Raw genomic sequence first — 13873 nt, forward strand, 5'->3', positions numbered from 1 at the left:
AAAGCCAATGATCATAACGTTTACTCATACCTTTGTTTAGTTATCAAGGATCTCCCTATTAAAAATTGAGTAATGTAGTGGTTATAGTTTCCATATGAAAATTATATGCAATTAAAAAAAACAATACGACTTATTGCACAGCTGTGCTCCCGGTCCCCTTGGTAACAACACTTATAATAGTAACAACATATATATGTATTTAATGCACTATATTACGTAAACAATTACGATAATATAAACGATAAATATTTATAGATTATAAAACAATATTAATCACCGCCACAGCGTGACGTTGTTGCACCAGGGAATCCGTGTGTCCACCATGACGGTGGATCCTCAGTGACTTTACACTCCTATTGTTTCCGTGGTGGGGACACGATAATTTAACATTTTACGTGTCCCCACCACGGATTTTGGTGTTAACAGTTCGTGCCCCTGTCACTTATTTCTGTAAGATCAGGTCCTGCGAAACTCAGGGCATTGTCGAGTTGTTTACGTACTTTTAAGTAACAAATCATACCAAGGCGCACTTTAATGTTCAAATGCGTGCCTGGTACCCAAAATGCGTACAGGTTGACAAGTCTGCAAATACTTATATTACAATACTAATTTGGACAACTTTGATTAATATAGCATGTTTTTAAAAAATCGCTATTGCAAGAGTATTTTCAAAATGTTTTCTTGTTTTATTGTTAAAAGTGGCAGCACAGTCACTTTATAACTTTTTGTCATTACACAGACAATAACAGTTTGGATAAATCAAATGATTCCCACAATAAAACAGGTATTGATGTAAAATGAAAACAATCTGTACATGGGAGTGATGATGACTGAGCGGGGTGGTGTCGTTGTGTCAGTAGTAAAGGTGACATTTGTCCAAACCTGTGCTTCCATTTTTGACTTTCAGAGGGGTTCAAAACTAAGCATATAACATGTTTAAAATTACATCACATTGAAAAAATAAAGCTGCATAATTATAGTCATTTTAACTTAGTCCTTTTAACAAAATAATTCAACATTCAAGAGTTCATGCAAAAAAAGTGTACCTGGAACAAAAAAAAAAAACAATGACACAGCGGTTAATGATGTATACAAATTGAGTTCTTGCTTTGAAGCATCTTTTCTTTTTAAAACAGATACATGGATTCAGTCAACTTAGTCAAATGATTGTACTGTCCACGAGTTAATAAAATAAAATGATGCCACTATAATGACATTAAAAAAAAACAGGGTAAGGCACTGTGGCTCTGAGGCAGCACTGTGTTGTACGGAAAGACTTGTTGATATGACAGTTAATCATTCACTCTCAATAACAGAGCACAGGAAGACATGTTAAGCACAACGCCCTTTTCAGATGAGCCCCAATCAAGAGTCACTGCAATTTAAACAACCTGAGGTAAGAGATGACACTAAGAAATATAAATGTTGACAGTTTAATGAAGAAGAAAAATGTTGTGAACTTTTCAAAATAATACAGTCTTTTTTTATTTATTTTTTTTATCCCAGGCTATGGTCCCAATGCACAAAACGAAGGAAGACAAAAGTCACTTTTTGCGTCTGTTTTGTCAGATTTCTCATTGTTTTTTGCCCGTCCCTTGAATGATATGTTGTAGCCACTCCTTCAACATTTGAAAGCTCGGTCGAGCAGCAGGATCCAGGTTCCAGCACTGTTTCATGATGTTATACACCACTTCAGGACAGCCATCTGGACAGTCCATTTTGTATCCCTTCTCCACTCGAGGCACAACGTCTTTTAATGCCTACAGAACGGAAAATAGTGAAGTTGTTGGTACAAAGAGCGTTGACAGCAAATGTAACATATTTTGAATAATTAATGGGATCTCTGTGTTCTGCATCACACAAAGGACAATGTGAGGCAAACAATGAGACTAGTCAATACTGCATTCACTTTAAAGGACAACCAGTATATGGGTCAATTACGTTTTTTTGTGTCCTTGTGGTTTAGTCAAATTCAAAGGTGTTAAGATTTGAAAATAAACACATCAATAAGTTGCACACATCCTTTTTTGTGGACACAGTGTTACATTTCTGCTTTTAATCCATTTTGAGAGAATATATTAGAGGATTATGGCAAACATGTCTAAGTAGTATAACCATAAACACTTAAAACTTGCTTAAAAACACTACATTCTCAATAAAACATATCAACTAGTTTGGCATGATCTTAGATTATAACTTTTTAAAATATAAAATAAAGATAATGGAATACATTTGTTCTTCATATTTAATTTACTCTGGGGAATCATGTCAATCAGGAACCATTTCAATTTTTTAAGAATTAATTAATTATTTGTACATTTAAATACACGGTAGGTGGATAAATATTTAATATTTATCATTCTTTTGTGGTTAAACCATTTGCAGCATTTAGTCTTACTTTATGTCATTTCAAATTACATAAAACCAACAAAAATACAAAATGTGCATTTTAACAAACCTGAATCTGCTTTTAAGACAATTTTCAAAGATATTTTTGAATTGCTTATCTTGCCACTGACCCAGTGACAATGAAGTGAAAGTGAAAATGTAACTCTTGCTATTCTCAAACATCTCTGGAATAAAAAAGAGCCTAAACTGGAAATACATACATTTCTTATGGAAATAGATAAGAAATGCACTACTTCTTCATTTATATTAACTGTTTTACTCTCATCATAGTGATACTGATACTTACAATTCTTGGGTATGGCACTCGACCAAAAGAGTATATCTCCCAAAGCAAAATACCATAGCTCCAAACATCTGATTTGGTGGAAAATTTCTATTGATTAAGAGAAAAAGACAAATGTCAACAGTTTTTTACAATCTCTGGTGGGTAGAAAACACTTCTAAACACATAAACAATCCTAAAACAACAGTTCACCTTTTCTCTGAGGGCTTCTGGAGATGTCCACTTCACAGGCAGCTTAGCAGTGTCCTGAGTGGAAGAGGCTTCCTTGGTCAGACCGAAGTCACTGACTTTAGCCAAGTTTTCCTCTGACACAAGAACGTTTCGAGCGGCTAAGTCTCTGTGGACAAAGTTATTGGTCTCCAAGTACGCCATGGCTTCACAGACGTCACTGTACAGGTACAAAGAATGAAAAGTCAAAGCCTGAATAACATTTCCCTTTTTACTCTTAATCATGGGCTCAGGTATGTGTGTGTGTGTGTGTATGTGTACAAATTTGCTGATGAAACAACAAAATATGGACATCACACTGGTACATTGTGGAGTTTTTTTTTTTTTGAAATGCATGTGTATTTATCCTGAAGGCCTGACAAATTGGTTGAATGCATTTCCAACTTCATAAAACAAAGCTGCAACGCTGATTTTTAAAAATATTTTGAAACATGCATCAGCTAACAGTTGCAGTTACGGGTAAACCGCCGCCTTTTACAGCGTCTTATTTTGCAGATGATGTACATGCCAGTTTTCCTTAGAAACACATAAGCCAATTTCAAATGAATTCCAGTGTACAAACTGATGGGCCCATCCTGATTAAAAATGAAAAAATAAATAAATAAATAAAGGTGGGCCAAATTAACCTTATTAGCATAATTAATACTTTTAGATGTAAATGTGTAAAAAAAAAAAAAAAAAAAAAAGATAGTGGGCAAAGCATTTGCTAATGTTAGCCATTGTCCTGTAAAAATGTCTTTATATACCACCCTACATAATTGCATCTTTGCTTCTACAGTCACCAAAGTTTAATATCTAGTGTGTATGCTGGTAGAGCTCAACATACAAACAAACTGAGCATCCACTCATCAAAATGTTACTCCACAGCAAAAAGTGGTCAAAAACTCCACAATCTACCTTTAATACAGTATAACTGTAGATATTGCAAACATACGCACAGTGCAAAATTAAGGAGAGCATCTCTACTAAGTACTGTCCGTCCTCTGGAACGTAGGTAATCAACCAAACAGCCCTGAAAAAAGCAAATAAAATCAATCATATAACATGTGCGTTACAGTATTCTGGATATTGATGAGTGATCAGACAGTCAGTAACCTACCTTGGCCATATACTCCGTAACTATAAACAGACTCCCATTCTCCTCCACAATCACTCCAAGCAGCTGCACCAGGTTATCGTGCCGTAGTTGCCTGCAGGAGGAGGGGAGCATGCATACTTGTTATTTAGAGTTTTATTCCAGTTACTGAGAAGAAAAGTGACCAAATATTTCATTTTTTCTTACGTCATGACAGAAGCCTCCGCAATAAAGGCCTGTGCTGTAGCATCATTTTTTATGCACTTGACAGCTACTTTAGTCCCTCTGTAGTCTCCAATCATGACATCTTGAATGATCACACACAAAAATGTACTGTTAATAAATGAAACTGCATTTGTTTGATCCATAGATGATTAAAAACAGACACGAATGTTGCAATTAAGCAGTTTTTAACAATTAATTGTCCACAGCAGGTTCAAAGTTAGTTACTCAATGTTACTTATGCAAGAGATAATCAAAATTAAAATAATTAATGGATCAAAAGTACTTAAGCTGAACACTTCACAAAATGTACAATCTCTGTGCCTCTGAGGTTTGAATTGTTAGAGTTTAACAGAACAGAAAAATTATACATTTACACTGCATGTCTTGATGCTCAGTGTTTCCTAATCTTGATTTTGTTAAATAATGAAAATACACATTCACAACAAATATCTGATCTGTTCCGCGTGTGAGCTATATAACAGAAGTGAGTGTCTTTTATGATACAGTGTTAAGCAAAATTATAAATGTGACACTGAAGTGAAGCTACTTGCCTCCAAACTCTCCTTTTCCAATAACCTGCTGTAGCTTGAGCTCCTTTCTGTTCAACGACCAGCCACCTGTTGGACATTTAAAGAGGGAACAACATACAGCTGAGATATGACATGTCCATATATGCCTATCATAAATAAAAAATACATCCTTGTATGAATTATAAAGGCCTAACAAACTGAGCCTTACTCCTGGAAAACTCATCTTGAGCCGCCACAGTCCCCTCCTCCACCTTTGGCTTGAGTAGTTTGGTGCACAGGCCATCTGCATCTTTGGTGTAGTGCTTGGTAAAAACAAACCAGACCGCAAAATTACTAAGAATACCATTTAAAGAAGGAACAGCGCCATTACCTACTGCAGTGAGCAATGCATCACAGTAACCAACAGAGGGCTGTATGGTCCAATGAGAACAAACTGAATGGATAACTGATAAGGTTTTGCCTTACGTAGAACATATTGAACTCATTCTCTTGTTTATTCTCCTTTGTAGAAAATATAGTATGTTGCTGTTTAAAATAATCATTTCACACAGGAAAAGTAGTCATTTTAAGAGTAAAAGGCTTGGTGTATTTTGAGGTTAGAACACTGAACCTCAGCACACTGTTCACTCTTCCTCTTTGACACTTCCTGTTCATTATTTGTTCCAGGAACTGTATGTGGTCTATGAGGTAGCACAGAGAGACGGGGATACATCCTGCATACAGTAGTATCTACTGAGCAGATAAACCCTCAATATAACACCGGCGCAAGAAGCTGAAACATTTATATAACAGAAGCTAATTTTATATCTTTACCTCAACTAGCTGCATCAGGTTCTCGAAATAGCCCTCTTCATCGATAGTGAGCTTGCCGTTCTTGTAGATGATACGGTAGTGCTCTACCTTGCCGTCACAGCTCACACACAGGGTGTAGTCACCGGGGAAGTTGGTGCTCTCTCGCACCAAGAACAGGCCTGTCTCCGGCGGGTTGAGCAACTGCTCTGCCTGATCTCGTGTTATCTTCCCATGGAACCATCTGAGAGTGAAAACAACATCACACTTCTGTCACCCAAACTAATCATATCCCTGTGAATTAAGCATCAGTTTGGAAATACCGCACAACAAACTTAAAATAGAATGTACAGATTTTAGAAGCAAAATGATTGAAATCCACTTGAATCCGTCTGCATCAGTCATTACAGAGCGTATTACAAACAGTCATTTTACTCCATTTGACTTATCCAGGTACATCCACATGTTTATATCTAACTTTGCATTTTATTTTACGTTTCTCTTTTTATGCACTTTTTGTTTGTCACATGCTCTATGAACACAGAAAATCACTATTATTACGATTTTTGTTGTTGTTGTAATTACTATTACATTTTTCAAAGTGTCTCACATTTGAAAATTAGTTCATGTGGTCTCTCTGCAAAAAGGAGGGACAAAAGTAATCTTAATAGCTAACATCCCATTTCCAGGTTGTCCTGTCTTTTGAAAATCCTTCGTCAATAATGAGATGAATGCATGTATCTCCATGTCACTCTGATCATTGCACCATCTCAGCTTTTTGCTTCAAAGAACACCATAACTCCTTATTCATAGACTTGTCAAAAGGCTTTGATCCAGTGGTTCATTCCTTACTTTTACTTTTATTTACTTATTAATGACGCCAATACCAATCCAAAACGGCAGTAACAGACTGACAGTTACTAAGGGAATACCACAGGGGACCAATTTGGGCCCTGCCCTGTTCACATCCTGTTAATATTTTACATCAATAACATTTTAAATGATAAATGATGGTTTTCATGTAGCGATGGGCAATAAAGACCAAATAAGGACCTCAATATCAATAATGCAACAATATTGTATGGAGTGTTGTGGTGTTTTCGCAAAATATTTACACATAAGATCTTTGATAAATAAGTAATGTGGATAAACTGACTGAGTGGGTAACTGAGTGGGTAAAGGCAAATAATAGAACAACTAAAACAGTTCAGGGAATGACTTCACTTTACTGATTTCACTTTATTATGCAACCTTTAAAACCAGGAAAGGACAACACTTTGGCCATATTTCAATATTACAATGTCCAATACCTAAGTCATTTTTCATGATATCACTATAATATGAATATATTGCCCAGCCCTACTTTCCGGCATGACTGACAAATACATCTTTATGTTTACAATACTATTTCACACTGTGTTGCTGATTGTATTCCATTTGAGAAATGATAATCTCTCCTTGTTTAATGCATGTCATAATGTTATTATTTACCATAAATGAGCTTTAAATGCAAATAAAACAAATAATGTTCTTGTGATAAAGATATATAGATAAGCCTAAAATATTTTGCATAGCCACTGTGAACCGTTTTATTATTGAGAGCATCACAGAATATACAGTAAATTCATTTGCATCTGGCACAGTGAGAAAGTTACGTTTAAAAGTCATACGAAAACCATGTTTGAAAGATGAAACAAACGTTTCTTCTTCTTCACGGAAACAGAAGCAGTTTCCCTCTGAGTTGTGGGAGGAGGACTGAACAAGAACGAGTTTTCTTTTCAGTTCTGTATTACGGGGATATAACACTGGTGATATTTACAAAAATGAAAATGACACTTCATATGAGAAAGTCAGTTGGGTTACTTGTGTCTGTTCTCTTAACATGATATTTCAGTATAACTCCAAACAAGGTGTTGTTGTACAAAAGAACAGATAGAATAGATGAATAAATTCGTTTTAGTAAATTAAGATATGTGTATATTAATATACATACTAAGTAATTATTTACGGTCAATCTTGGATGGACTAGGCTAAGGGTCGTTGTGTCCTCCTGGCACAGCCAGTGTCGTATCATGTTTCATATGTGTTTCTGTTTGTGTTTGTTTATGACGTTTGGGATCAATAGCTTTCGAAATAAACATACACATACACATGCATTCATGCGAAAACCCGTCATGTGGTCAAATATGGAGATTTTTGAGATTATTTATGTTTGAGACACAAAGGAAACAACAGGAAACTGTGCAGGGTTCACGCAAAGCTGAGCTGGAAACAGACGAAAGTGCACTGCAATTACAACACGGCCTGACCCAGCTGTGGTCTCCGTTCACTTAACTACAGCATCACTGCCACGACAAATAGGCCATCTGCCTTCAGCAACCACACTGTCGTAAGAAGAGGGCAAACTTGAGTTATTTCAACCATCTCTGCACACGCTGCAGAAACCTCGCAGCTTTTGAGGTACAGACACAGCAGAACCTAATTGTGTTTGCATTTTGAAAGAACACAATTAGCCTTGGTGCATTAGAACTAAATTAACCATAATGATGTGTGTACTCACGGCATTAGACTCAGCTTGCCTCCAGACTTCACACCCTCCCTTTTCTGAACATAGTTGGCTGGAATCGTCCCTTCACGACCTGCACCATTTTTAGCTTTGTACCAGTTTGGATCCTGAAACACAAAATGTCAACAAAGGCTTAAATGAATACATATAAATATGGAAGTAGTAGCATACTCCCTCCCTGCATTTTCATATCTACAGAAAATAAGTGCCATTATCAAATTCAAATATTGCATGAGAAATAAAAAAGAACAATAATGTAGCATACCTTTGTGACCACAATGATAGTCAACACATCTCCTTTGTTAAAGGGCAGGTCCTGTTCTGATGTGCCTTTGAAGTTGTACCTGGCCACACACTCTGTGCCCTGTGGCCATGGAGTCTACGGAAAAATGTGCAAATCACCAATTAGCAAACAAATTTTTAAGAGATTACTCATCAGACATGTCTTGAATCATGTTGTGTATCTGAGTTTTCACATGCACGACTGCTTTTACTCCAGAGGCTTATCTTACCTGGACCTCTGTCATGGTGAGGCGGTTTGATCCTCTCACAGGTGACGTTTTCTAGCTGCTAACATTAGAGCTGGTAAACACACACACGCATACCTACAGGAAGGAATCAGAATTGAGTCAGTAGGACGCCCCCGTTTCAGAGATATTCACTTAACCACAAACAAATTCTCAGGAAGAAAGTAAATTTACTTTGTTGTGCAGGGGCGACATTCACAGTAGGCATGTCGGCTACTATCAGAACATACTCAAGTAGTAAGATCAGACTTTTTACAGTAAAAATAACTTGGTGATGCAGAAAGCAGAAGTAACAAGTCTTCTTTTTGAAAATCGCACTTTCACAACTAAGGCTGAATGTTTCCATGACGCAGAATAATAGCATGTGCATAAGCAGCATGTTTGATTATGGCAATAGTACAACTTGAGCAATAACGTAAACTAAAAACTCATGAATAAACTATTGCAAACAGTTTGAAATGGTACTCTAGGTGATGAATGAGAGAAGTTAAACCTGATCTACTGAAGTACTTTGTATCTCATATGGAAACTCTGTGCATTTTGACCAAAAATGGATACACACTGGTTTCTCTTGCTGAGCCCCAATGACTGGGCCAGTAGGAATCAAGATAGCTCTCTTCAACGCTGGAATGCAAACTTGTGGTGAGATCTGACCAGGCCCGAGGGACTCTTAAAGTCCAGCGTTTCTTTACGTCAGTGAAGCAGCAACCGTAACAGTAATGTTAGGCCTGAGTCACTCGAGGTGGTGTTTCCATGATACACACACAACAAATCAGGGCGGAGGCGTTATAGTGAAACGATGACCTATGGATTAAGTCATGCTCAAAGCCCCCCCTCTCTTTCCCAAAAACACACTTCCTCTCTTCCGGTATCAGTTCCCATGGAAAGGTGGCAGGGCTCAATGGTCAGAGTTAAGGGAAAATCCTGCCTCTGATAGTTCTGTCACTTTACATGAGGTCACATCCTCCTACATGTCCATTATTATGCGGTCGACTTCCTGTACAAGTGCCCAGATTTAGAATACTCCAATATTAGGATGAAAGAAAGAACAGACTCTCTGAACACTTCCTTCTGAAAGCACAATCTGAAATGTCTTCTTGGTCACTCATTCAAATAAATAACCACACTCTTCACAGACACCAAAATCTGAGACTAAAAACTCTCGTGTGTCCAAGAAGGGACGGTCACCTCTCAGTATGTCCCCTCTGGAGTACAGCTGTTTCTCTGTACTGAGGGACTAAACTACTTGGACATTTCCCACGACCCATCAACCCAGCAAGAACACCCCTATTTTGTGTCTGCTCATCCAGACTGTTTTCCTCTTTTCTGTAAGTTACATTTAACATATCACAACATGTAAAACATCATGACAGGAAAACAAGATTAATGCGAATGGCTGTGCGAGGCTGTATTTAGGTGGAGTGCACATAATGATAATGCTAACATGCTGCTATTAAGTAGGATGAATGTTTACCATGCTCACCATCTAAGCACAGCATATAAGCATGCTAATATTGGCTAATTAGCACTGAACACGGCTGTGGCTGATGAGAATGTAATTAGTTTTGCAGGTAGGTCATAAACCAGAGTACTGGTACTGATGATGGCACTAACCTGAGGGATCACCAAAGTGACAACAATTCATCCTGAGGGGAACATGAACGTCTGCACCAAATGTCAAAGAAATCTATCTAACAGTTGTTGAGAAATTTCACTGAAATCCACAAACAATCCATATCTGAGTGAGTTATAACTTGAAGCAGGAAACCATGTTCATGATGCTCTGAAAATAGCAAAGATATCAGAATTAATTGATCGCAACATAATACGTCTGGGCAGAGTCCTTGACGAAGCAGTGGATGATCTCACCATGTGAAGAGTGGATCAACAGGATCAAGGCTGACACAAAACAGCCCATTTTAATTCATCACTTTTAGGACTGTGAATGCACTCCAGCAGCGGGCCACCAGCAGCCGACTGAATGGGACAGAACTTGGTCTGTCATGGTGTCACATTGCCATTTCCAGAGCGCTCTAAATGGAACCACGGCTTGCTCTTTTCAGGAAGACGACAAGGCTGTCATTGTATGCCGCTCAAGTTTCTACTGACCCCTGGGCTTCTACTGACCCCTGCTTCATTGAGAAGTCCATCATCATCAGTCTGTCCAGCCCGCAGCTTTACGGCCAGTCATTTTAAGATTTCATTTTTCGATCAAATTAACTTGTATCGGCTGCTCTACTATCACACTGAATTCTGCTTTAAAACATGGACAAAAAATCATATAAACCCAAAAATAATACAACACACAGCAAGTACAAGCAGTGAATTTGCACATTAGATTGAGGGATGAGTGCTGCGTGAGAAGCGATGCGTGACACAAACTACTTCAAGCAACAGGAAACGAGCAAAGTTGGTGACAAACTGTACTTGACTGGAGTGAGGAATGAGCACAAACTATTAGGCCAAATAAATAGAGATATAATATCATTGCAACAATATAACTATTGCAGTACATTTTTGCATATTATTGGCATGCATTACAATCCCATTGTTCAAACCAAACCGGTTGATCAACATTTGACGCTTGTCTTATGCAAGTCAGTGGGAGCCTGAACTGTACAAATCAGTGGGAGCCTGACTGCACAAAGCAAGACAGGACAGGAATGTAGAAATATCTTCTTTGGTCTTGTCTAAATCTGCCACTCCCTCCGTCTATCTACAGAAAAATCTCTCATGAAAATGCAGATCATGCAAGATTTTATAAAAGTTACCTTGAAGTAATAAGATTTTGAAGTCCTGTGGACAAATGTGCAGTCATGGAAAACACTATCATGCATTAATCTTTCAAATGTTACTTTAAAGAAGACAAACTAATTACCAAAAAGACATCCTGTGGTAACAAGTGAGCATCATGTTTGTGTTATCGAAGCTCTGCACTCCTGTATCCCTTCTCTACATGCAGCAGGGGGCTGAGATAATCTGACCATCATCCTGACCCTCCAGCCTCAGGATGCTCTGCGGCTGCTTTGATGATGCAGCCCTGTTATCATCACTATTACAGCAGCAGGGTGGAGAAACAAGGACACAATGTCCATATCCACTGTTCTGTCATCTGGCTGGTACACAAATGGACACACTGGTGTCAGCAGTAAAAAACGTAGAGAAAGAGAAAGAGTGCATACCCAGCTGAGCCTGACAGCCTGCAGATGTTCTTGAGGAACCTCAGAGTAGGAAATCACCTCTGCCTCCGGGAGAACAGCTGGACTCTAGTGCAGCGACACTCACTGAAACAACTGTCTGTGTCTAAGTCCAAGTCCAGTGGTAGGACCTGCAGTACAAGCCATCATTGTATCACTTCACTGACTGACAGTATTGCCTGTGAGACTCTTCAATACAGGCATGAAATGATATGGCGGGCACCTAAAATAGTGTCCTGTTTATCATAAATAAACACTAAATGTTAAGCTGTAAAACAAAGGGTTTCACAGTAACAGGAAGAGAAAAAATCAATGATTGTTGGTCAGGGAAAACCCCACCAAGACACCAACGTGAACTTTGCATTTTACAGCTATCCAAAGTTTAAAAACAAACAAAAATGAAGGTCTTGCTACTTATAATATGCAAGGTAAAATATGATTTTATCAAGTAGACATGTCAAAGAAAAGCTGCTGTGAGGAAAAGCTGCCATGCAGAGAAGTGGACAAACACTTCCTTGCTGTGGTGCTGTGCACACTATGCAGTGCAATGCTGCTCTGCTGATGCAGCCATGTATGACACATTAAAGAGCAGCAGCTATGCTTTGCTTTGCTGTGGTTTCATGAGTTCTGTTAGTCTTGTTTCACTAGCTCAGTCAGACCTTACAGTTGTATCACACTCTCAGAAGAAGAAGCCTCTAAGGGGAAAAGCTATAGAGCTGCATGTGCACCAGATTGGCTTCAGGCTTTCTCAAAAAGTTGCTGAAACTTTGAGAAAAGCTCTGTCTCAGCGAGGGGCATCACCCAAAGTAAACCCGAGAGGTGCCCAGTTCCTCTCTCACATACAAATTCTGCTTTCAGTATTATCTTTTGTTTTCTGCTTTTCTTGCTTTTCATGCATTGGCAGTTTTTTCAGTTATTGATTAATCGTTTCCTGTGAGTGACAGACCAAAAGAGGAAAGAAGCCATGTCAAACTTAACCAACTGCTAGTCACACATCTCTAAGTGAGTGCAGCCAGCTTGAGAAAAAAAAAAGAAAAGCCTGTGACAGATTCAAATAACTGTCAAACATCCAAGGCTTATTTGGCAGCTCTGGCAATACCTTCAGATACATGATCTATCCATCTTGATTAAGTAGATTATCACGATCATACTTCAATCTACCATGTTGTGGCAGAGCAGTGAGGAGAGCCGCTTGATGCAGCTGCTGCAGGAGTCAGAGGAAGTGGCAGAAGCTTGAGGGAGGAGGATGTTAATAAGGCCACGTCTGTATGAAATCACTTTCTTTGTTGTTAATCTTCGTTTTACTGTAAAGCGTTTCAAAGTACAGTAACTGTTGCTGCACCCTCCAAACGTCCAGTGCACTTTCTGTTTGACGTGAATTTAACCTGAACAGACCTGTCAGACTGAACTTTCACATGTAACTCACAAGCTGATCGGCCTACAGCTCACATTTTTAAGTGCATCACAACTCAACAGCTTCTCACAGTAAATATCTTACCTGTTTGCAGGGGAAATTAAGACAATAACAGGTGATTCAGCTACAGTCCGACGTCCGTTTTCATCTGAGCGACGGCAGACAAAGTCCCATTCACCAAACAAATTACCGACAGTTGATGTCGAAGCGGAAAACACATCAAGTCCGGATGAGGAAGTGAAATTTGTTTCAGGTTATCCGAAACTGCAACAGTCCAAAAATACCTCAACAAAAACCAGCGTAGACTTGTTGTGTGTGCGCCTGCTGTCAACTTTTGCAAATTAGCCTTATATAATGAGAAATAAAAAGTTTTTTCTACAAATTTATCACAAGTTTCGACGGTCCTCCTCTGGAAAAAGTTACATGTAGCGAACTGAAGCGATTATAAAATAGGTTCAAATAAACTGCAGCAATGCTTTGCAGACGACTCAAGCTACTTTGGGGACACTTCAGGCTGCTCCACTCCTTCCCCGTCTGAAACATTCAAGTTTTTTTTTGCCCCACCTTGATTTTGCACTGCACATGCGCGTTAATGATAAACTAGTCTGAACACTAAAAATAGGCTGGATC

The 13873-nt window shown here is 38.5% G+C and overlaps 1 protein-coding gene across 2 annotated transcripts; it reads right to left on the reverse strand.

The window, feature by feature from the left end:
• Positions 1–665: 665 nt before the first annotated feature.
• On the reverse strand, positions 666–13757 carry LOC133982087 (tyrosine-protein kinase CSK-like). Of its 2 annotated transcripts, none has more exons than XM_062421003.1 (13): positions 13328–13757; positions 8618–8710; positions 8371–8484; positions 8100–8212; positions 5564–5783; positions 4959–5052; positions 4772–4837; positions 4203–4302; positions 4020–4110; positions 3859–3932; positions 2885–3080; positions 2696–2782; positions 666–1760 (listed from the first exon to the last, which is right to left on the reverse strand). In XM_062421003.1, the coding sequence occupies exons 2-13, from the start codon at positions 8630–8632 to the stop codon at positions 1575–1577; spliced, it is 1356 nt and encodes a 451-aa protein (XP_062276987.1). In that variant the 5' UTR covers positions 8633–8710; positions 13328–13757; the 3' UTR covers positions 666–1574. The 2 variants fall into 2 exon arrangements, with proteins under 2 accessions (XP_062276987.1, XP_062276988.1); XM_062421004.1 differs by lacking the exon at positions 13328–13757 and adding an exon at positions 11815–11909.
• Between the last annotated feature and the right edge of the window lie 116 nt (positions 13758–13873).

This window comes from Scomber scombrus, chromosome 6, assembly GCF_963691925.1.
Source record: "Scomber scombrus chromosome 6, fScoSco1.1, whole genome shotgun sequence".
NCBI lineage: Eukaryota > Metazoa > Chordata > Actinopteri > Scombriformes > Scombridae > Scomber > Scomber scombrus.